Source organism: Azolla caroliniana, unplaced genomic scaffold, assembly GCF_043228905.1.
Source record: "Azolla caroliniana isolate FFs.n. ecotype wild unplaced genomic scaffold, voAzoCaro1.0.p SCAF_2, whole genome shotgun sequence".
NCBI lineage: Eukaryota > Viridiplantae > Streptophyta > Polypodiopsida > Salviniales > Salviniaceae > Azolla > Azolla caroliniana.
Window position 1 is genome coordinate 10,029,881 of NW_028230437.1, and position 21,624 is coordinate 10,051,504.

The window sequence follows — 21,624 nt, forward strand, 5'->3', positions numbered from 1 at the left end:
AAATGGATGTCAAGAATGTGTTCTTGCAAGGTGAGCTTGAGGAACAGGTATATATGGTACAGCCCCCCAAATTTCAGTCCGGAATGAACACGTCGGTTGTTTGCCTACTGAAGAAGTCCTTCTACAGACTCAAGCAAGCCTCGCGGGCCTAGAACGCAAAGATCACGTAGCGACTGCATCGGATGGGGTTTGCCACTTCGAAGTCGAACTCTTCACTTTTGATCCATCGGGGTCAGAACGGGTCGGTTAGTTGATGATTTAGTCATCGCCGATGCCGACCAAGAAGAAATCGGCTGCGTCAAGTTCTAGCTAGCGGAGCGGCATCATTGGACATGAAGGATTTGGGGGGCCTTCATTACTTCCTCGGGATCGAAGTGATGCGCACCCCGGAAGGCATATTGATCAACTAGCAACATTATGTGTTGAGTATGCTCTTCAAGTTTAGAATGACAGAGTGCAAATCCGTCTCAACTCCTTTGTATAGGAATATGGAGCTTCACCCCGACTCCTAAATGGCATGCGATCCAAAATGGTTCTGATAGATAGTCGAAATCCTTATATATTTGACCATCACGTGGACGAACCTCAGCTATTCGGTCGGCCTGATTAGTCAATTCATGGCACATCCGATTGTAGAGCACCTTCAGTGTGTGCAACGAATACTTAGGTATGTCAACGGCACCAAGGACCAGGGGTTGCTATATCGGCTTGGAAACGTCGGACAGTTAGTCAGCTATACGGATGCCGATTGGGAAGGAAATTCCGGCGACCATAGGCCTACATCCGGATATGCGTTTTCACTTGGATGCGCCACGATCACTTGGAGCTGCAAGAAGCAACCAACAATTGCTCCGTCGAGCACCAAGGAGAGGCTATCGTGACATGCAAAGCCATATGGCTCAAGAGGCCATTGAAGGATCTACAGATGGAGGTGTTTGATCTGACAACGATCTACTGTGACAACCTCAGCGTCATCCAACTTGCGAAGAACCCGTCTTCCACACCCAGACCAAGCACATTGAGGTGCACTATTCCACGAGCGAGTCCTTTCCGGTGAAGTCGAACTGGTGTATGTTCTAACGAATCGGTAGACTACCAATATCTTCACTGAACCCCTTGGCCTGGACAAGTTGCGGCAATTCTCGAGTATGTTTGGTCTCCAATACCTCGATACCCCGAACTTGATGGGGAGAGATAGAGTCAAAAAGGAAGATGATGTCCGGGAAGCCGAATTGGATGACAAATCTGATTTCGGACAGACTAAAGAAGTCGGAATGTTCGAATCGGCTGGAGAAGCTGAGGATGAATGGACATGCGTAGGAGGATTGGAAAAGTGGAGACTAGTCAAACGAGAGCTGGAACCGGATCCAACCGAGCCAAGGGATGGAAAAACCAAGAAGAGCAAGAGAGGTAGCGAAGGCCAAGACCAAGACATGGGCAGATGTGGTCAAGGGCCTGAAGGAGGACAAATCAAAGACAACCAATTCCGACAAGAGTTGGAATGAATCGGAGTCAGCCGATTCGGAAGAGGTGTTCGATTTGGAGGAGCCGAATCAACTGAAGGCCAAACGGACGAGAAGGCAGCAGAGGAAGGAACAAACAGAGAAGTCCACAAGGAGGGATAAATCCCAAGCTAGGTCCAAGTCTAGAGGTAAGCTCACATGTTTCTATTGTGGAAAGGCTGGACACTTCCAAAAGGATTGTCGACACCTTAAGAAGGACAAAGGTGCCTCAAAGGATGTCGAACCTAGAAAGATTTCTGACGAAAAGGGCACATCAGCTATAGCCACAAGGGAAGAAGAGATTTTGTTCATTTGTGAGCAGGCAAGTGCAAATCTTTGCAAGTGAAGAGTGCACCTGGGTGGTTGACTCCGGTGCATCTTTCCATATAACTCCGTCGAGAGAGTGTTTCTCGACTTACACAATCGGGAACTAAGGCTATGTAAAGATGGGAGATAATGGTGAGTGCAAGATAGTCGGCATCAGAAATGTATGTTTGATAACGTTGACTGGTTGTTGGCTAATCTTGAAGGATGACTGACACGTGCCCGATAGTAGGTTGAATCTTATATCAACTAGAAGAATGGACGGCGAAGGCTATAGTGGTAGCTTTCGAAATGGCAAATGGAAGTTTTGTAGGGGAAGCCTCATAGTGGCCCGAGCACAGAAGCATGGCTCATTGTATATGATGCATGCCCAATTGTGCAAGTCGGAAGCAAATGTGGCAACCGACTCGAGTGGTGAGTTATGGCATAAGAGCTTGGCCACATGAGTGAAAAGGGAATGCATATCCAAGGAGACTAGGAACTTCTCCTAGAAGTGAAAGGAGTGCACTTGGAGAAGTGTGTCGACTATTTAGTCAGAAAGCAGAACAGAGTTGCATTCCACACGGGACCACCAAGGAGAAGAGAAGCTGCATATGAACTAGTGCACACCGACGTGTGCTATGTAGATGCCACATTGCGTCGAGGTGGACAATACTTTGTGACATTCATAGATGACTATAGTTGAAATTGTGGCCTTTCGTACTAAAGTCGAAGGACCAAGTACTGTCGTTCTTCAAGGAGTTCTAGGCAAGGACCGAAACAGAGTCAGGTCGGAAGTTGAAGGTTGTCCGAACCGACAACGGTGGTGAATATAGAGGGCAGTTTGAAAAATGTTGCAAGAACCAAGGTATTTGAATCGAATACATTGTTTCGAAGACTCCTGAATTGAATGGGCTTGCAGAGAGAATGAATCGAACGATTATGGAGAGAGTAAGGAGCATTTTGTTGCATGCTAAGTTGTCGAAATCGTACTGGGTTGAGTTGATGTATACAATTGTTTATCTTATCAACAGGCCTCCCTCGGTGCCATTGAAAGGTGATATCCCATGGAGGGTGTGGACAGGAAAGGATATCTCCTACCGACACTTGAGGGTGTTCAAATGCTTGGTATATATGCATGTGGCTAAGGATCAGAGGTCAAAGCTTGACAACAAGTCAAAACCATGCATATTCCTCGGGTACTCGGAGGATGAGTTTGGCTACAGGTTGCAGGACTTAGTCGACAAGAAAGTATTAAGGAGTCGGGATGTAGTCTTCTTAGAAGACAAGATGATCGAGGATTGGAAACAACAAAAGTAGGATTTGACTTCCCGGTCGACTTCCACTACCACCAACTTAAGACTAGTTGAACCGACACATCGGTTGTTTGGAGACAGCCAGTCGGCAATACCAAATCCGAGTCGGTCGACTCAGAGTAACCGATCGATACATATGAGTCGGAGTCAGCAGACCTATTGAAGTCGATCGAGGAATACGAGTCAGAGTCAACTAACCCTGAGCAACCGATCAACATGTATGAACCCAAGCCGACTGAAGAGTCGGCAGGAACATCCGAACCGAAGCCAACAATGGGTGGAAGGAGATACCCAATAAGGGAAAGGAGAGCACTGACTACATATGCCAGTCAATACATCCTCTTGACTAATGAAGGTGAGTTGAGTGCTATGATGAGGCCATGACCGATGAGCACAAGGAGAAATGGTTGAGTGCAATGCAGGACAAGATGGATTCCTTGCACGAAAACTATACTTACGACATGATGGAGTTACCAAAAGGTAAGAGAGCACTCAGGAACAAATGGTTCTACAAGGTGAAGACTGGAGAAGTCGACAGTGCACCCATATATAAAGCTCGTATTGTGGTGAAGGGATTTCAATAGAAGATGGGTGTCGACTTTGACAAGATATTCGATCCAGTCGTGATGATGACATCCATCCGAATTGTTCTAAGCATTGCTGCTAATATAGATCTGGAGATTGAACAGTTGGATGTCAAAACAACATTCCCGTAGGTCAACTACGGTGCATCTTTCCATATAACTCTGTCGAGAGAGTGTTTCTCGACTTACACAGTCGAGGACGAGGGCTATGTAAAGATGGGAGATAATGGTGAGTGCAAGATAGTCGGCATTGGAAATGTATGTCTGATAACGTCGACTGGTTGTCGGCTAATCTTGAAGGATGTCTGACACGTGTCCGATATTAGGCCAAATGTGATAGTGATTGATAAATGTTGGACATCATATAATACCATAACTAATGTGGTTGCAACAGACCGTCAATCTTGGATTGTTGTAAATGGGCAACGATCGCAAACACATTGTTGACTTTTGTTGTGTAAGTTTCACGCAAAAAAATCATGGGTGGATAAATTGTTGCCAAAAGTAAGTGCAACTAAGTGAAGCCATCTTTATCAACGAATGTACCAACTGATGCAATGCATTACTGAATCCGCATTCAATGCGATGTGTGAGGAGTAAAATGTAGAATATGTAGACAAGCCCGGTGTTTGGCAATATATAGGAGGAGGATGGTGTGGTTTGACATGTGTGTGGAGGAAACTCTGGCCCAAGTTTGGTAGAATGTTTAACTACGGACATGTTGACACTACCAATATTGTGGAAAGATATTGATAGTTTATCAAGTATACTGCCTTGAGAGGAAGAATAAACCGATCAATTACCGACCTTGTGCATGTCTTAATCGGGGACAATGAAACTGGCACTTGCATTGGAGGAACCATCGTAGAATGGTACAAGCAACGACAAGAAATATGTGAGAGTGGTTGATTTGCACCTTGTGCAAATTGTAGGGATCAAAGGTCCTAACTTAAAGAGGGTGAGAGAATATTGTAAAGGTATGTTGACGTTACTTCCACAATGCATATTGTGGATGAGGCCCGATATTGGTTTAGAATCTTGAGCATGACGACTCCCACTCTATCGTATAATGTCTCACTCCAATGCTCATATTGTGATTGCCAAGACCTTACGAGTAAATGTAAGCATTTACTCGATATTCGAATGATTATTGAGAGGCAAATGCCACATTTATGTGGCTCGTTGCCTTTTATAGATCACGCGACCCAAATGCAAATGGACCACTATACATAAATAAAAGTGGAGACATAGGTAGAATGAGTCAGGGAGACCAACCCCACAACATCAGAGATGGAATCATTGAAGTCCAAAATACAAACGGTCGAGGAAGCACTTCAATGTCTCAAGCAAGGGTTAGGAACCTTCGACCATGCAACTATTTTGGAATGTATACAAACATTGGAAGATATGACTGAGAAGGTGTATCATGTTGGTGCACCAAAATCAACCAATGAAGAAGATGGCAAATCAATAAGGCACAACCAACAAATCGGTGCCAAAAGAAGCGCAACAATAGACATATCACAATAACTTATTGTCAGCTCCCCAAACACTTCCAAATCCCACACTAGAAAACTACAAAGAGGTGCAAGTCGGGCTAGGGAGGTGATTGCCAATATGTGACCTTGAGAAGGTTTGATGTTTGCATTGCACTAGCTTGACCTTGACTTCAAGGGACTCAATTGTTAAATGTTGTAAAAATTGTGGTTGCATTTTGTCATCATCCCGACATGAGCCATAATTTTAATATGTAACGTGTGTATTCATATTTCATTTTAGGGTTTTTGGCTTGGATTATTCCCATTGTCGACATTTGACATTTTAATCTTTTATGTAAGACTTGTTATTTGAAACTTTAAGTTGATTTGTTATTTGAAGCTTGGAGATATAAGTTTGTGTGATTTTTGAGTTTTAAGTTTTAAGTTTTGTGCAAGTGGAAGTTATGGTAATTTTTTTAAAGTAATTTTTATGCATCATTTTCACAACAACTATTTGTTGTACACTTACAATTTTTTTGCAGTTTTTGATGTTTGTTTCTTAGTTGGGCTCCCGCCGTGAGTTGGTCAGGCCCCTGGTGACAGAGGCTGTTAGACAATAGGGCTCCTTTTGACAGAGTTGGGCTCCTAGTTAGAGAGGTTGGTAGACAAACGGGGCTCCTTGTGACAGAGGCTGCCAGAGAGTCAGGCTCCTAGTGACAGACGCTGACAGCGTTTTATCCACATCGGACGATGGAGATCGCATGTGCCATCACCTGAGCGACATGCACCGTCCGCGCCGCGCCCAGGATTCCCTCACTTGGCCCTCTTTAATATTTGTATGTAGTTAGACACGAGCATACATACATACATACATACATGATTAAGAGGCAAAGAATTACGAGAAGTGAAGACGAGAGAGAGAGATGGCTGTGAGGGTTTCTCCCTTTCCTTCTACTTCTTCTTCTTCTGCTGCTGTGCTTGCCATCTTCAAGCTTCTCCCTCCCCATACCCATAGCCATAGCCATAGCCCTAGCCAAGGAAGCTTCCATTCTTCACGCTGCTGCATCCTCACAGCCATTCCTTCTTCTCCGTTGTTCTCTCATTCTCTTTCTTCTCCTTTAATTTCTCGCATATCAACCACATCATCCTCATCCTCATCCTCATCCTCGTCACCGTCATCATCTCCTTCCTCTCGATTCTTCCCCTCTCAGGGAACTCTTTCAACGTCTTCTTCTGATGTTGTGACGACACCATTTGCGTCAGATTCTTTCTTTGCCAGTGAAGATATTACATGGAAATCCCTTGGCTTGCCCGAAGGTGTCATCGATGCACTTGAACGTGCTTCATTCCTGCGTCCTTCTGCTGTTCAGGTTTCTTTGTTTCTTTTCTGGTCTCTTTGAGAGAGAGAGAGAGAGAGAGAGAGAGAGAGAGAGAGAGAGAGAGAGAGATGCATGTTATTATAGTCCAGGGAGTTCAAATATAATCTATGGCAACGATAGACATATTTTCGTGCAGTATATGTGGAGGTGATAAAGTGACACTCTACATTTCCTAATTTTGTTTGTGTGTGTGTGTAAGAGAGAGAGAAGGGGAGAGAGAGAGAGAGAGAGAGAGAGAGAGAGAGAGAGAGAGAGGGATCATATATTATCACCCAGGGGGGTTCAGCATGACCCCTGAAACCAACAATGGTTACATAGAACTGTCCTTCGTTGTCTAGGTGCCAAAATTTTAAAATAGTTAAACAAAATGAAAAAAAAAATCTGAATTGAAAAATTAAGAATGTTTCCTAATTTCAGTTTTTTCAGACCTTCAATGAGTGTGGCTCTGTTATCGAGTAGATAAGCAACGAGCATCCCTGGTGTCCTTGGCAGTGGTTCTGTTTTAATCAGGATTCTTGAAAGCTACTAAAATCATGTAGGAGTTCTGGAAAATCATACATGAAGTCCTCACATGTGAGGCATTCCAGAGAGTTCATACCCAAGTTTTTACTTGGGGTGATGGGGTAATGAGATTATAGAGAGAGTTGGCAGAACATCCATTGAGAGTTGATTGTGATTTCATGGTGAGCCTAGAAAGAAATGGTAAGCCATGGACTTTAAACATTTGTGGGTCGGTCTATTGGAGCACGATCATGTGTCTGAGAGAAACTCAGCTGGCAACTGGTTCGTAAAAGTTGTTCCATGAAGACAATATCAAACATACAATCCCTACATATGCCTGCCATTAGTGAAATAGGTAAAATACAATGCTTGTGGGACAGTTACTAATAAAGAATGGCAGTATATTAATGACCTGGGTGGGGGGTAAATATGACCCATGTGACCAATAATTGTTATAAAAAACACTCCCCTCTTGCCATCTAGGTGCGGGATTCTAAATGGGGTTGGACAAAAGCAAAAGGCAAATTTAAGCTCATTTCTAGATTTCACATCTTGGATCTCCCTCAAGTTTAGCTCTATGGTCAAGTGGAGAAGCAAAGAGAATTTCTAGTGTCATTGACAATGGTTTATTCTTGCTAGGATGCATTGAAGTCTGGTAAACCTTTTAGGAGTTCTTGATAATCATGCCTGTTGTAAAGAATTCCAAATCAATATATTCCCTTTTTTTGCTACGTTGAGGTATGTTGCCTCATTGACCTCTCGTTTTCAAGGTCGAAATCTACAGAGGACATTGTTGTGAAGAATAAGTATGCTAGCTGCTTGGATTACCTCATTCAACCCTTCTCTATTCTTCCATAGAAAGCCATGCAATTCCAGCTCGTAACTCTTGATGGATTTAATGATGTGCTTGTGTATTTCTATGCTTCGGTTTTGTTCTTCTGTGCTTCATATGCTTGGTGTCTTTTTGCTTGTGTGAGATATCTATTCATGGTGGTTTAAGTACCCGTATTTAACGTTTAAATACGTATAGTACCTCATCATTTGTATAGTACGTACTATACCTCAATGATGTTCAGTTAAATATCATGTACATTTGTCCAATATGGTATTTAACATATTTATAAAAAAACAGGTATAATACGTATTTATAAAGAAAATGTAAGTAAAACCCCAACAAAAACCAAAAGAAAAAAAGATTTTAGTGCAAAAGAAGCCAAAGGAAGGAATAGAAGAGACGAAGATGAAGAAGATGAAGAAGAAGAAGAAGAAGAAGAGAGAAAAGAAGACATAAATTTGTCATGACTCTAAGTGTGATAATCGCAGAAGATAGAAGAAGAAGAAGAAGAAGAAGAAGAAAACAAAGAAAAGAGAAACCTATCATGAGTGTGATAATCGTAGACGATTCCTCAATCTATGAAGGCATAATTGTAAATAATTACAATTTGAAGTAGAACTTCGTGATACACACACTGATTTATAGAATAAGGGAATGTCGACATCCATATTACTACAAGTATTTTAGGATGTGAAATGTTCAAATGTCTTATATGCATTTTAGGATATAGAACTATATTGTACATCACAAAATTGTGTAAACATAGATGTTTTTTACAATATTATAGATGTTTTTTAGAAAGGTAAATAATTTTCAAATTTTAGAAGTATTTAACGTACTATACGTATTTTATAAGTATTTAACATATTAAGAAAACGTATTTAACGTATTTTTAAATTGGGAGGTACTATATGCGTATTAATATGTTATATATGTATGGTATCCGTACCATACCTAACATACCTAACAACCTTGGTTCTATTCTTGGTGATGAAATACCTTGTGTAATGGAAATAGGCCTTGGTATTGCCTATTATCATGGATCAATCTTGGTCTACGATCAGTGTGCACATAATGAGAACATTGCATATCTCATATCATTAATGCTTGTTTGCTTAATGGTTCCATGGTCATGTGACTGTAATGCTTTGTGGATCCTATTGTATTGTTTAATGCTATGCCAATAACGAAAAAAGAATGAGAGAGCTAATTGAATGCAAGGTAAATTTAAATTGAAAATTTCATCAATTTCATTAGCTTTCTATGGTTTCTTTTGGATGCATGATTAAGATATGTTTGTTGTATTGTGTTTTTTCAGAGTAGAATAGCCCTGTTCAATAAACTTTTCTTATATAACAACCTATACAGATTCATTTTCATTACTTCTTGACGTTCTCAAGGGAAACTGGGATTTATTTCATGGTCAGAATTAGGCCCATTGCATTAGATTTCATAATATTTCTAAAGTTTCTCTTGTAGGCATGTTCATATTCAAGGTAACCCAAAGAGACTCTATTAATTATGAAGAGATTCAAGATCTAGTGATACAAATTGGGATTCAATATTAAAATAGAAATTTTTGAAGTCAATGATGATTATCTCTATTGTAACAAGTTACATAATTATTATGTAAATTCAAGCAATATGGGCTACTCAAGTGCTTCTTAGGTAATGCCAGAACCACTCATAAGAGCATAGCTATAAGTACTGTTGCTGATTTTTGTTGAGTGTGTTAGAACTACTCACATCTAGAGGAATGGCACGCTAACATGTATGTACCATGACTTTATCTATGCACAGATTGTTTGCAGGATGTCTCTTTCTGGCCTGTGCTTGAACTTTCAATTACCTTAAGCTTTATCTGCACGCTGGCTTTACCAACCTTTGAATTTGTGCAGGCAATCGCCATACCTACCATTCTCAAAGGTGGGGATGTAATCATGGCAGCAGAAACTGGAAGTGGAAAGACCCAAGCATATCTTTCACCTATTTTTTCTAAATTATTGAAGAAACATAGAGTTGACATGCCCGAAACCCAAATAAGCACAAATGAGGCATATTTTGCTAAAGCCCAAGAATTTGCTCTTATACTATGCCCGAACGCTATGCTTTGTGAACAAGTTGCAGCAATGGGAAATGCCCTGTGTGATAATAATGGAGCATCACTATTGAAAATATCTGTTGTTTCAGGTGGTCAGGTTGGTATAGTTTTGTGTTTGGAGTTTCATTTGATACTCGAGAAAGAAAGAGTGAAAAAATGAAAAAAAATGAATGTTCAAATAACTTTTCTCAAGTATGTATTGAATAACCATATCATACATGAGAAACATATTTCATAAACTTGGAATAGCATGCATGTATGTTCATATAACATTTTTCAATTATGTATTGAACAACATTATACATCAGAAACATATTTCATAGACATGGAATAGCATGCATCTATATTTAAATAACAATTGCTCTAGTGTGTATTGAATAACCATTTCATATATCAGAAACGTATTTCATAAACATGGAATATCATGCATGACACATGTGTTGGCCTCTCACTCTCTATGGAAGTAGAAACGTAATACACGGTTTCATACATTTGGCAGCACTTCATATAAATGTGATTACCATTTACCTGATGAGCTCATAACTGGCATCATAATTATGTATAGCATTGAAATGTTTTAATAATTTATAAAGTTTGCATACCATCAGCTAGCAAAGGCCACATTATTGCCATATTGAAGAAATAATAAGCAGAATCCTATGGCGGTTCTATAATCATTTTCTAAAAGAAATACAAAATTTTGACATCTATTTTGAGCAGAGGGAGTAGGGTGGTAGAGAGAGAAAGAGTTTTGCTGAGTATTACTAACAAAATACAGAATTTTTCTGAGATCTTGATTGTTCTAGGGTACAGGGATGGCCAATTTCTCCTCCAGATATAGTTGTGGCAACACCAGCGGCATTATTGAATCATTTATTTGCCTATGATCCTAGGCGTAGGCGTAGAAATGCTTTTGTACGTGATGTGAAATTTGTGGTAAGGTTTCTTACAAACTCATCCTTCCATTCTTAATATCCTGATGGACTTTACCTTGGCTAATATTTTGAAGAATAGGTTTTTGATGAGGCAGATATGCTTTTATCCGGGGGTTTTGAGAATCAAGTTATGAGGCTTATACATATGTTCCGATTGAAAGAAAAACAGGCTGCTATATCAGCAGCATCGGATTCCACAAGTGATAGTGTAGACTTCAGGCCTTGGACAGAGTTTGAATGCTCTGAAACAATCACTGAAGCTACATCTGATGATCCTGAAGATAATGACGATGGTCTGGATGAAGGATATGAATCTAACGAGCTAGATGAAGGTGAAGAAAGTATGAAACCTGAGGACAAGAGAAGGAAAGACTGGCAGAGGTCTAGAAAACTGTATACAAGGAGTAAACAGTACATTTTTGCTGCAGCGACCCTTCCAGACAGTGGAAGGAAGACCCCTGGAGCTATATTGAAGAAACTAATACCTGAAGCAAAATGGGTGAATGGAAACTTTCTTCATCGCCGAAATCCCAGGTCCATAAATTTGATATTTAATGTCTAGAGACTATATTTATTTTCGTTTATAAATCAATGTGCGCGAGTCATATAATCCGTTTAGACTCTCTATTTTGTTGATGTCTTCAACACACTTATAAGATCATGATTCTATGTGTGTCTTGATCCAGTTAATTGGGTGGTATTGATATCACAGGCAACTTGATTCAATGAAGTTTATGTTATTCAATAATAAGTACATATGAATGAAAACGCTGCTAGCTAAGCAAGCATGACTCAGTGCTATGACTGAAAATGATTTCAATGGCCGATTAGATAGACCAAAACTCAGAATACTGTGATCTAGCCTCAGAAACCTATGTTGTTTACGATTTTGCTTCCCAGACAAGAGGAGCTTCTGAACGTGATCTATATCAGCATGACATTAAGTACTTCTGTTATGCATTCTAATGGAGTGTACATCAATTCCCTTACCTAGCTGTTTGCGCTTCAATATCATGATATGTAGATTCTGAGCTAACTTTTATGCATCATTGATCAAATAATGAGGCCTTTTGGATTGCTGCACACCTGGCGCATGATTGAATTCTTGTAGTCCTTGATTCTCTCAAATCACATACAAACATCACCTTCCATTCTTCTCTTTTCTATTATTTTGCACCATCATATATATACACTTCATTCTTCGTTGTATGCTTTGAAGCTAAAATAACATAAGAATTTGCAAGACGTTTCAGTTGAAATATGAATAATTGCTGACATACAAGTTAAATCTAAGGTTTGATACTATCCATCATCATCAGTGATAATCTTGAGTTAAGTTTTTTTCAGTATTCTACAGGTTGCAAGAACATTGGGTAGAGGTCAATGGTTCTACACAAGTTCAAGCATTGTTAGATGCACTGTCATCTGTAAGTTCAAATAATGAGAGTTTGCCTTCGAAAACTTTGGTGTTTGCAAACAGTGTAGAGGCAGCTGATGCTATTTGTAAAATACTAAAGAAAACAAAGACCGAATGTCTTTGCTATCATCGAGAGATGACTTCTGAAGAGCGAGCGAAAAATTTGAAATTTTTTGAAGAGAGTGGTGGTATTTTAGTATGTACAGACTCCGCTGCACGTGGTCTTGATATTCATAACGTGAACCATGTAATTCAGGTAATTTCACAAGATGAGCCATGTAACGAAGTTTTATCATTAATTTATTGGTTTTTGCTTCTGTTTCTTGAACTCATCAAGATGATATGGCCAACTTCAGGGATGAGAGTCTATTTAACATACATGTTAATCATTTTAAAAAAGAATTTTGAGTTTCTCCTTTATTTATGCATACAGTCCATTAAATTAATATCAATCAACATATATTGTATACCAGCCTTTGCCCTTCTCCTCTCTTGGATCTCAACATAAATATGAAGAAAAGCTCGCCTATTTCTTGCGATATGACATCTTGGTAGCTTTATTTAAGTCATGACCTGATTGTGTGCGTGTGCCTTAAAACTGTGAGGGGCCCATAGGGGTTTCATTGGTGTGACTGGTATTACTAACTGAATTTCCATGGAAAAAACGATATGGAATCTTCTGAGAAAAATGAAATTCTAACTCTTAAATGAAAATTAATGTGTTTTAACTTTGAAACATTCTGAAGCTTCAAAGTTTCAATTGGCGGGGTTGAAATGTATGAAACCATAGTACGAAACATACTCGAATGCATTTGCAAACATTCTTTTTCATACGTTTGCAAACGAATGTGTATGTTATGAAAACATACTTATGTTTTTTTTACGTTTTTTACTGTAACTTTCTTACCTTAAAAAAAGTTTTACCTTAAAATAAATAATGAATACAAAGTATGGTATTTACCATACTTCGAGGGTGTTGAAACATATTCGAATGTGAATGCATGTATGGTGCGTATGGTTCATACTATGTATGAAACTATTGATAGTATGGCTGGGTTGTGCTTCCCTTGGAACTTTCCTTACCCAAGTGCACTCTGTCATTCAATATACCTCATAGATGATTACAATTTGTCATATAACTGAACCATGCGTTTTAACATGGTACGAAATCTGGTTAGCGTAATTCATTGCGAATTGTGAACACGTCATGAGTAGAATACTGTAAGTTGTGGCAATTGAAGTACAACTATGTCCTTGTATGGATATGATTAGCAGCCTACATGATGAAAGCTGGATCAACCTATGATGAATAAGATTCTCATGTCAACATGTTCAAATCTGTAGAAATCTTTCTTCACATGTCTCCAATGGTTTACAATGCATGGTATCCATATTGATGTATATGCACTATGTTGACTTCCAGTTTGCTACTTGTATGTGAAAAACAAGTGTAGATCTTGCTAGTAATGTTCTGCACAATGTTGTTAAATTTTGATTTTTAAAAAGGGAAAGAGAAAGATTTATTATGTTTGAATGAGTAATCCCAAAGTTAAAAATACAGGCAGAATTTGCAAAATCAGCTGTTGACTACCTCCATAGAGTTGGACGAACGGCAAGGGCAGGTCAGTTTGGAATTGTAACGAGTTTGTATACAGCAGAAAATAGAGCGCTTGTAGAGGCAGTGAAGCAAGCTGAAGAAGCAGGCCTTTCTGTGGTATGTATTTTCCTTCATTTCCATTTCCTAGTTTAATGTGTTTTAAAGTTGTTCTAAGGATCACAAAGAAAGATTTAGTTTCTATTTATCCATCTACATGCTTGCGTGGTTTCATGAACAGCATCTGCTTTGATATTATTGATGTTTAGGAAACCTAAATCTTTTATCATATGGGTTAACCTGAAGCTCCTCATAATCCTCATAATTTGTTGTGATTTGTCTCATCATTTGCCTGAAGCAACCTATTCGTTGATATTCCGGTTTTTTGTAAACTTAAGTGGGAGAAATATGTTTGACCTGGATACTGAACCATCTACAAAGTTCTGCCTTCTCCACTTCTATTTAGGTGGATTTTTATAAGATAGAGCATTCAATAAATTTGTGGGTCCTTTTTACCCGCTTTTGCATGTATACAGGATTACATGGAGAAATGTGGAAATATATCATAAACTGATATACTTGTGAAATGGTGCAGGAGAGCGTTTTCAGTCGGAAAAGGAGTTTCCGAAATAAGCTGAAAAAAGCTGGTATTAGTGTGTTTTTTTAAGTTCATTTAAGTTCTAATGCTCAGCAAGTGATCAAATGTCATTCACTTGAAGAAAATAACTTTACATGCACAATTTTTTCTTATTAAAAAGATTAGCTGTGTAAATTTACTTCAGTGTTTCAGATTCAGTGGAAACCTTAAAGAGTTAGTTTGACCATTAGTAGGTTTTTTAAAAAATGTTCTGTTTTACAGCAATGATTGCTCGATGACTTTCAAGAACTAGATTTGGGGTGTATTTAGCAATAAGTTGTGGAAAACGTCATCTCCAAGGTAAAATTATTCGTTCCTGGATATGGTGGATTAAATGTGTTTTTTGGTGTTTTTGTAAGGTGACTAAGCTTTCAATATACTTGGTGGACATCATTTGTTTTGACAGTAGCCAGAAAATTATCTGAAGTATCTTCTTAAAGAATGTTTCTGGCATGAGGACTCGTTATGGATCTATCCGTGTTCAGAGACACATTGTTTGTGTCTTCTTTTTTATCAGTGATCAATGGCCTGTATGGAAGCTAAAGCCTAAGTATCTATTATTCTATTTTACTTTTTTTTATCAGTGATCAACGACCTGTATGGGTGAGAAATGTGAATTGTAACTCTGGTCACCATGTTGTGAGTTAGGTTGGAGAAAACTTGGACTCATATTTGGGCCCTTGGGAAGCTTTCCATGTAGGCAGTGGCAAACAAGAAATTGAGGAAAGATAATGCTGGAAACAGGAAATTGAGAATAATTAACTTTTGACTGTTTGAACAAATAATGCTGAATAAAGGAACACTTTGTATTCAGTAAATTGATCAATGTTGAAAGGTGGTTTATAAAATAGTGTGATTTCATGCATGATCCTCTTATATTTATAGGATTTCGAAACCCAAAAGAAAGAAATCTGAATTCTTAAAATAAGACAATTTCTATGCTTGCCGTTACTTTGTTGGTCAAACTTTGATGTATATAGGCATGTATACATACTCCAAAGCACTTGAAAGATCAGGCCTTTGAATTTATGCCTTCAGGAATCTTCACTTTGAATGGAGATACTGTATAGCAGTGAAATCCACTAGTTCACATGTGAGAAACAAACTTCATGCTTACTAAATGTGCATTTTGAAAAACCTTTGAATGTGTTGGTTAATGTGTAAACAAACCCAAGTGATGTGGAAAGTGCAATGCCCCTTGGTAATGTCTAAAATGCCAACAGACACATCACTAGGCAAATGCTTGGCCTCTTTAACGAATGTGACTACGATATGTTTGGCTTGTGGACATGTCATCACCTCCTCAGTACTTGTAGGTGTCATGACATTTGTTTCATTTGGGTTGGCTTACTTCTTGTGTTGGTGACATGAATTGCAGGCTCTGATGTGCAATTTTAGTTTGGGTAGCCCAAGCATTTGACGAGGTAAGCAGTTGGTTCTAGTAGCAATGTGCGCAGAGTATTTGCTCCACTTTGTATTTTTCATGACCCCAAACTTCCATAGGTGAGAGTGGTGGTTGTGTGCTTAGGTCCTATGAGTGACATGTGGAACGCATGGTGCCACAACTCGGGTCCTATTGGTGGCATGTGGAACACATGGTGCAACACACATGGTGGGTCAATTAAAATTCATAAACAAAAAGGTTGATGGGGATTTGTCCAATGCATGTACGATCAAGCTTGTTGGATGGGCGTGTTGTCTACATTTGGAATAGACGGTGCAACACACATGGTGGGCCACAACTAAAGTTCATAAGCAACAAGGTTGATGCGCTTGTTGCATGGGTGTATCGTCATGATGTTGTTGCATGTCAACCATACCTTGTTGCCAACCTTTATTATGGGTTCAAGGTATCAATGAGCATCTACATGCTTCTTATAGCATGTTCAAGTTGGCCATACATAGCCATTGACTGGCATGTGAATTTCATGGAGTTGGTGCTTGTGCTTCAACAATGGAATTTGTTCTTGGTGGGGTGGTTGCCATCAATAACTGTGGATTGAAACCATAATTGGCTATGAATGGTGACATGCCAATCAATTTGTGATGATCATTGTTGTACACGAACTTGACAAATGGTAGGAGCTTGGGTCCGTTGTCTTGGTTGGAGTCTACAATGTAATGTATGTACTAGTTCTATGGACACTTCGTGATGACCATTGGTTTGTGGGTGAGATAATCTCATTCCATCACAATCTTATGAAAAAGTTGGGAACTTTTTCATTTTTCTTAGAGCCTTGTTTTACCCTTCTATGTTGTTGCTTAAAGTTTTTATACTTCGTCATTCAATTGATTTGTAACACTTTCTCACCTTCCGTTTCATTTTGATTCCAAAATTAAAGTCACATGATCGTCCGTGATGAACTTTTGCCTTTTGGGTCTTTCTCCACATCACATGCCTAGCCCTTCTAGAAGTACAAACAAATATGGGCTTAACATGTTCCATCAATGGCATCTAACCTATGCTCATTTTAGAGGATTGTGCTCTACCCCAATGAATCCATGCCATTTCAATGTACCTGGATGCCAACGAAAAATCCATTCATGGTTTGTGAAACGAACTAGATGGTGGATCTAGTCATGCCTTGATCATGATTTACTAGGCTTATATAAATTTGCTTACGTAGCCCCTATTCAACTCATCCTAGCCCTCGTCGTGAGGGAAATTTCCCTCAAGGCTTCACATCAAGTCTTTACCATTAAAGTGTGCTTGAGTAAGGTTAGGAAGAACATTCCCAATGTGAACCTCTCCAATATTGTTATTGATGTCTTCATGTTACACAACCTCTTAACGTTACACTAGTGAATCCCCAATCCAAAGCTTAAAGTTATTAGCACTCCTCGAAAGCCCATGAAGACAAAGTTGATGTTCCCATGTCTATGACATAAATAGTTAAAGCAAGTAATTAGTTTGGGTTTCAAGTAGTGTGACAAAATAAGATTCATATTATTAAACCCATAAAGATACCTCACATTTGCAAGGATTCTCTAAAACTGAAGGATAAGCATGTTCTTAAGCCATCATGGAAACATAGATAGGGTTGAAAGTTACTCAATGCCAATTTTGTTGTTTTCTTGTTTTACATATTAACTCGCATCACATATACAATGCGTTGTAAACCATGTGGGATGGTGACTCATCACATGACCCTCCCACTTGAGTTACCTGGTGGAAAATTATGCTTGCTAGTGGTATCATGGTTTAGTTTCCGCCTCACCAAAGAATTATAATTGCCCATAAGCATTTCTATGACATCAAGGGTAGAACCTTAGTTCGTGAAGTCAATAAAAAAATTGTGAATGTGGGTCGAAGGTCTGAAGGGCTAGGGAGATTGTGGGGCATGACAAACACTAGAATTGGGAGGGAAATAAAGAGGCTCATGAAACATATCCTTTTTTCATATGAATCATTGGCTTTGAGTTGTGCCTTGTCTAGGATGAAAGGATCCTAGAAGTCTTTGTCACACTTTGTGATGGGATTGGATCACAAATATATGAGAAAGACAGACTCGAAATACACAATAACGCGGAAAAACAACAAATGCACAAAAAACACAGTTTTTAACGTGGAAACCCTAAACGGGAAAAACCATGGGAACAGAGGTTCACTATATCAGAAATATACATGACAGAGTAAGTTACAACACTCTTCCTCAATGCAGAGTGTATTAGCCACATCAGGCTCTTGATGTCTAGTCTTAGCTATGATGCCGCTCACGTTCTCTCTCTCTCAATCCTTGTCTCTCTCTGTTACACTCTACAGAAACTCTATTCTGCATGTTCTGTTCTATATCCCTATGTTTGCCCTAAGTCTATTTATACTTATACATAGTATGGCCTATTTACAAATGTAGCCTCTACTATTATCATTCTATTATTATAGTAGTAGTTAATCAACCGACTGGTAGTCGACTCTTATGTGGATTGTTTTGTCGGCCCGACTAGTCGGCCTTGTTGTCGACCATTTGGTCTTCCCGATTAGTCAGTCGCGTCTTCAACTTGGATCACTTATATATAGTCAACTCTCCATGTCAACTATCCGTGTCTTCGACTGTCAGCTCTTAGCCCGAACAGTCGGCTACTCCTTGTCTTCAACTGTAGGCTCTTACTCAGCCAAACAGTCGGCTCTCCCACAGGAGGGACATATACCTAACAAACTCCCCCTTCACTCTTGTGCGTGGAGTCGGTTAGTCCTGTCTTCAGTCGATAGACTCTGAGTTTGTCCATCGGTAGGTTCTTCGTGAGCATGTCAGATCCATTGTTGTCAATATGGATCTTTACAAGGGTAAACTCTCCTTCTTCCACTTTCTCCCACAACCAGTGATACCTCCTTTGTATATGTTTGGTCCGGGAGTGGTACGTAACATTCTTGGCTAGGTGTATGGTGCTCTGGCTCTCACAATGAAGCAAGAACTCCATTTGCTTCATTCCCAAATAACTGAGAAAGTTTCTCATCCAAACAAAGCTCTTTGTTGGCTTCTACTGCTGCCATATACTCTATATATGTGGTTGACAAAGCCACATATTTCTAAAGTCATGACTGCCACGACATTGCTGCCCCTGCATAGATCATCACGTACCTTGAAGTGGATCGACTTGAGTCTACATCCCTCGACATGTCCGAGTCGGTAAACCCTTCGAGCATAGGTTTTCCGACACCATACCTAAGGCACATTCTCGAGGTGCCTTTCAAGTACCTGAGTATCCACTTTACTGCTGCCCATTGTTCTTTACCTGAATTACTCATGTATTGGCTCAACAAATGTTATGTCTGGTCTCATACAGATCATAACATACATTAAACTGCCGACGGCCGAGGCATATGGTACTTTCCTCATCTCGGCCTTTTCCTTCTCGCTCGTTGGACTTCGTTTAGCATTCAATCTGCATTTTGTTAGTAACACAAAGACAACTGGCTTTGCTTCCGACAGGTTGAATCTCTCCAAGATCATTGTCACATATTTCTCTTGTGACAACCACAACACTTTCTTAGTTCTATCTCAAACTGTGTGCATCCCCAAAATCTGTTTGGCCGGTCCAAGATCTTTCATGGAAATGATTTGCCTAGTGTTTACTTCAAGCTCACGATCCTCTTCGTGTCTTGTCCAACTATCAACATGTCATCCATGTCATATAATAAGAGAATCAAGAAGTCACCTTCATTGTACCTTTTGACGAACACACAATGATCAGCTAAACACGTTCGCGTTCACAAGTGGAAGGATCGCGCATAAATGGAAGGATAAGGGAAATTTTAGGGCTTTTTCAATGATTTTACAAAACACATTGATACCAGTATCATACATGTTCAAACATACTATGAAAAAGGTTAAAAATCCACTATTTTCGTGATTTAAAAGTAACTAAAAAAAGACGAATTTCAAAAAGATACATTCTCAATTTATATCACAAACTTTACAACCAATGTTATTTTATAAGAAACGATTTTTTAGAAATCATAAGAATTCAAAACACATGCTTTTATATTACTCGATTTGTTACAAGCGGAATGTAGTTACACTTAATAGCCAAATATACATTCATGATCACTCCTTTACGGAGAATCACTACTATAACTAATATACAATGACGATTCCTCCTCATCATCCTCGGATGTACCAATCAGTGCATTATCTTCATCATAAACCAAATGGTTTGACTCTAGATTATATGTAGCAGATCTCGTTTGCCTTTGACTCGAGCCACCTTGTAGACCTGGTAATTTTTCTTTTATTATATCTATTGTTGACTTCCTTAATCGTCCGGCTTTTGTAAGTGTGAAGTCGTACACGATGATATCCACATCAGAGATATCAAGGGTCGAGGTGTTACGAATGTTTTGCTTCCTCTTCCTACCTCCCCTTCTTGTTGGGCATTCAATCATCTCCAATGTATACTTACCTGTAAAAGCATTTGCACTTCTAGTGTTGTACCAATGAACATTTATAGACTTGATCGTGTTTTCTATTTCATGCATTAGCACTTCTAGAATTTTACCAACCCAAAATTGGTGGCCATGTGAGTTCTCATCAGCCGGCGTTGCAATCAACATCCCTGCGGTGAGCTCTTGCAAATTGCCTTGCCATCTAGCTTCGGCTGCTTTGGTCATACTTGGTCCCACATAAATGTCTCTCTGTTGTGGATGGACTAAGCTGTCATTAATCGCATTTACTAGTTGCTCCGAAGTTCTATTTATGCGATCATGTTGCAGCGACCATGTGAATGGCGTTTCCAAATTCCAATTATCAACAGATACACAATTGTCTATAATTTCTTTCTGATCACTATAAAATACATCCCACCATGACGTGTCTTGTTATGTGGCATATTTCTTGGCGGCCTCAATATGCTTTCTTTTTTCTTCTAAGGCTTGGAGCCATGACCGTTTTTGTTCTGATACCAAGTCGCTCTGCAACTGTCCTTTCTTCTCAATTGGCATTTGCTTAGCTCCATGGACAATTGTACTCGGCATACAAAGTAATAACTGGCAACCACCTTCAGGTTCCCATGTTGTAGAAGATGAATATTGTTTAGCATACAAAAGTGTAGAACCACTTATTCCATTTTTCTTTATCATAAAAATGTGATTGAAACTTATATTGTTTAACTGAGCAAGCACTTTAACATTCCCACCACCCCCATCTAATATATATCTCTTAAAGTCATATACCTCCTTCAAGTGTAACACTTTTGGGCGTGGTGTATATGCATCACAAATGACATCAAATAGTTTAGGTAAAGTGAAAGCATCATGCCGAGACAACTGTTTGGAGAATGTGCTAAACATCTTATCTATATGGTCATGTGTGTGGCCAACCAAAAGGAAATTGACTTTCACTTTCCTAAACAATTCTTGGTTGACCAACATACTTAGATAGCCAAATACAATTGAATTTTTGTTCTCTCTAGTAGTATTGTCCAATTGAATGTATAGAACAGGGGGGAAAGGTTGGCCCCAAGACATCAAAACTCGGTGAATCACTGTAACTATTAGGTTAGGGTCATTGTGAACATTGGGGTAAGTAATGAAGACGTGAGGTTG

The 21,624-nt window shown here is 39.2% G+C and overlaps 1 protein-coding gene across 2 annotated transcripts; it reads left to right on the plus strand.

Annotated features, from left to right (window-relative positions):
- Positions 1 to 6,099: 6,099 nt before the first annotated feature.
- Positions 6,100 to 15,102, plus strand: EMB3108 (DEA(D/H)-box RNA helicase family protein). Of its 2 annotated transcripts, none has more exons than XM_087315126.1 (9): positions 6,100 to 6,553; positions 9,797 to 10,096; positions 10,813 to 10,935; positions 11,014 to 11,468; positions 12,292 to 12,607; positions 13,913 to 14,065; positions 14,541 to 14,592; positions 14,805 to 14,882; positions 14,989 to 15,102. In XM_087315126.1, exons 1-8 carry the CDS (start codon positions 6,107 to 6,109, stop codon positions 14,819 to 14,821), a joined length of 1,863 nt encoding a protein of 620 aa, XP_087171252.1. In that variant the 5' UTR covers positions 6,100 to 6,106; the 3' UTR covers positions 14,822 to 14,882; positions 14,989 to 15,102. The 2 variants fall into 2 exon arrangements, with proteins under 2 accessions (XP_087171252.1, XP_087171253.1); XM_087315127.1 differs by having other exon boundaries at positions 14,992 to 15,070.
- Positions 15,103 to 21,624: the final 6,522 nt, after the last annotated feature.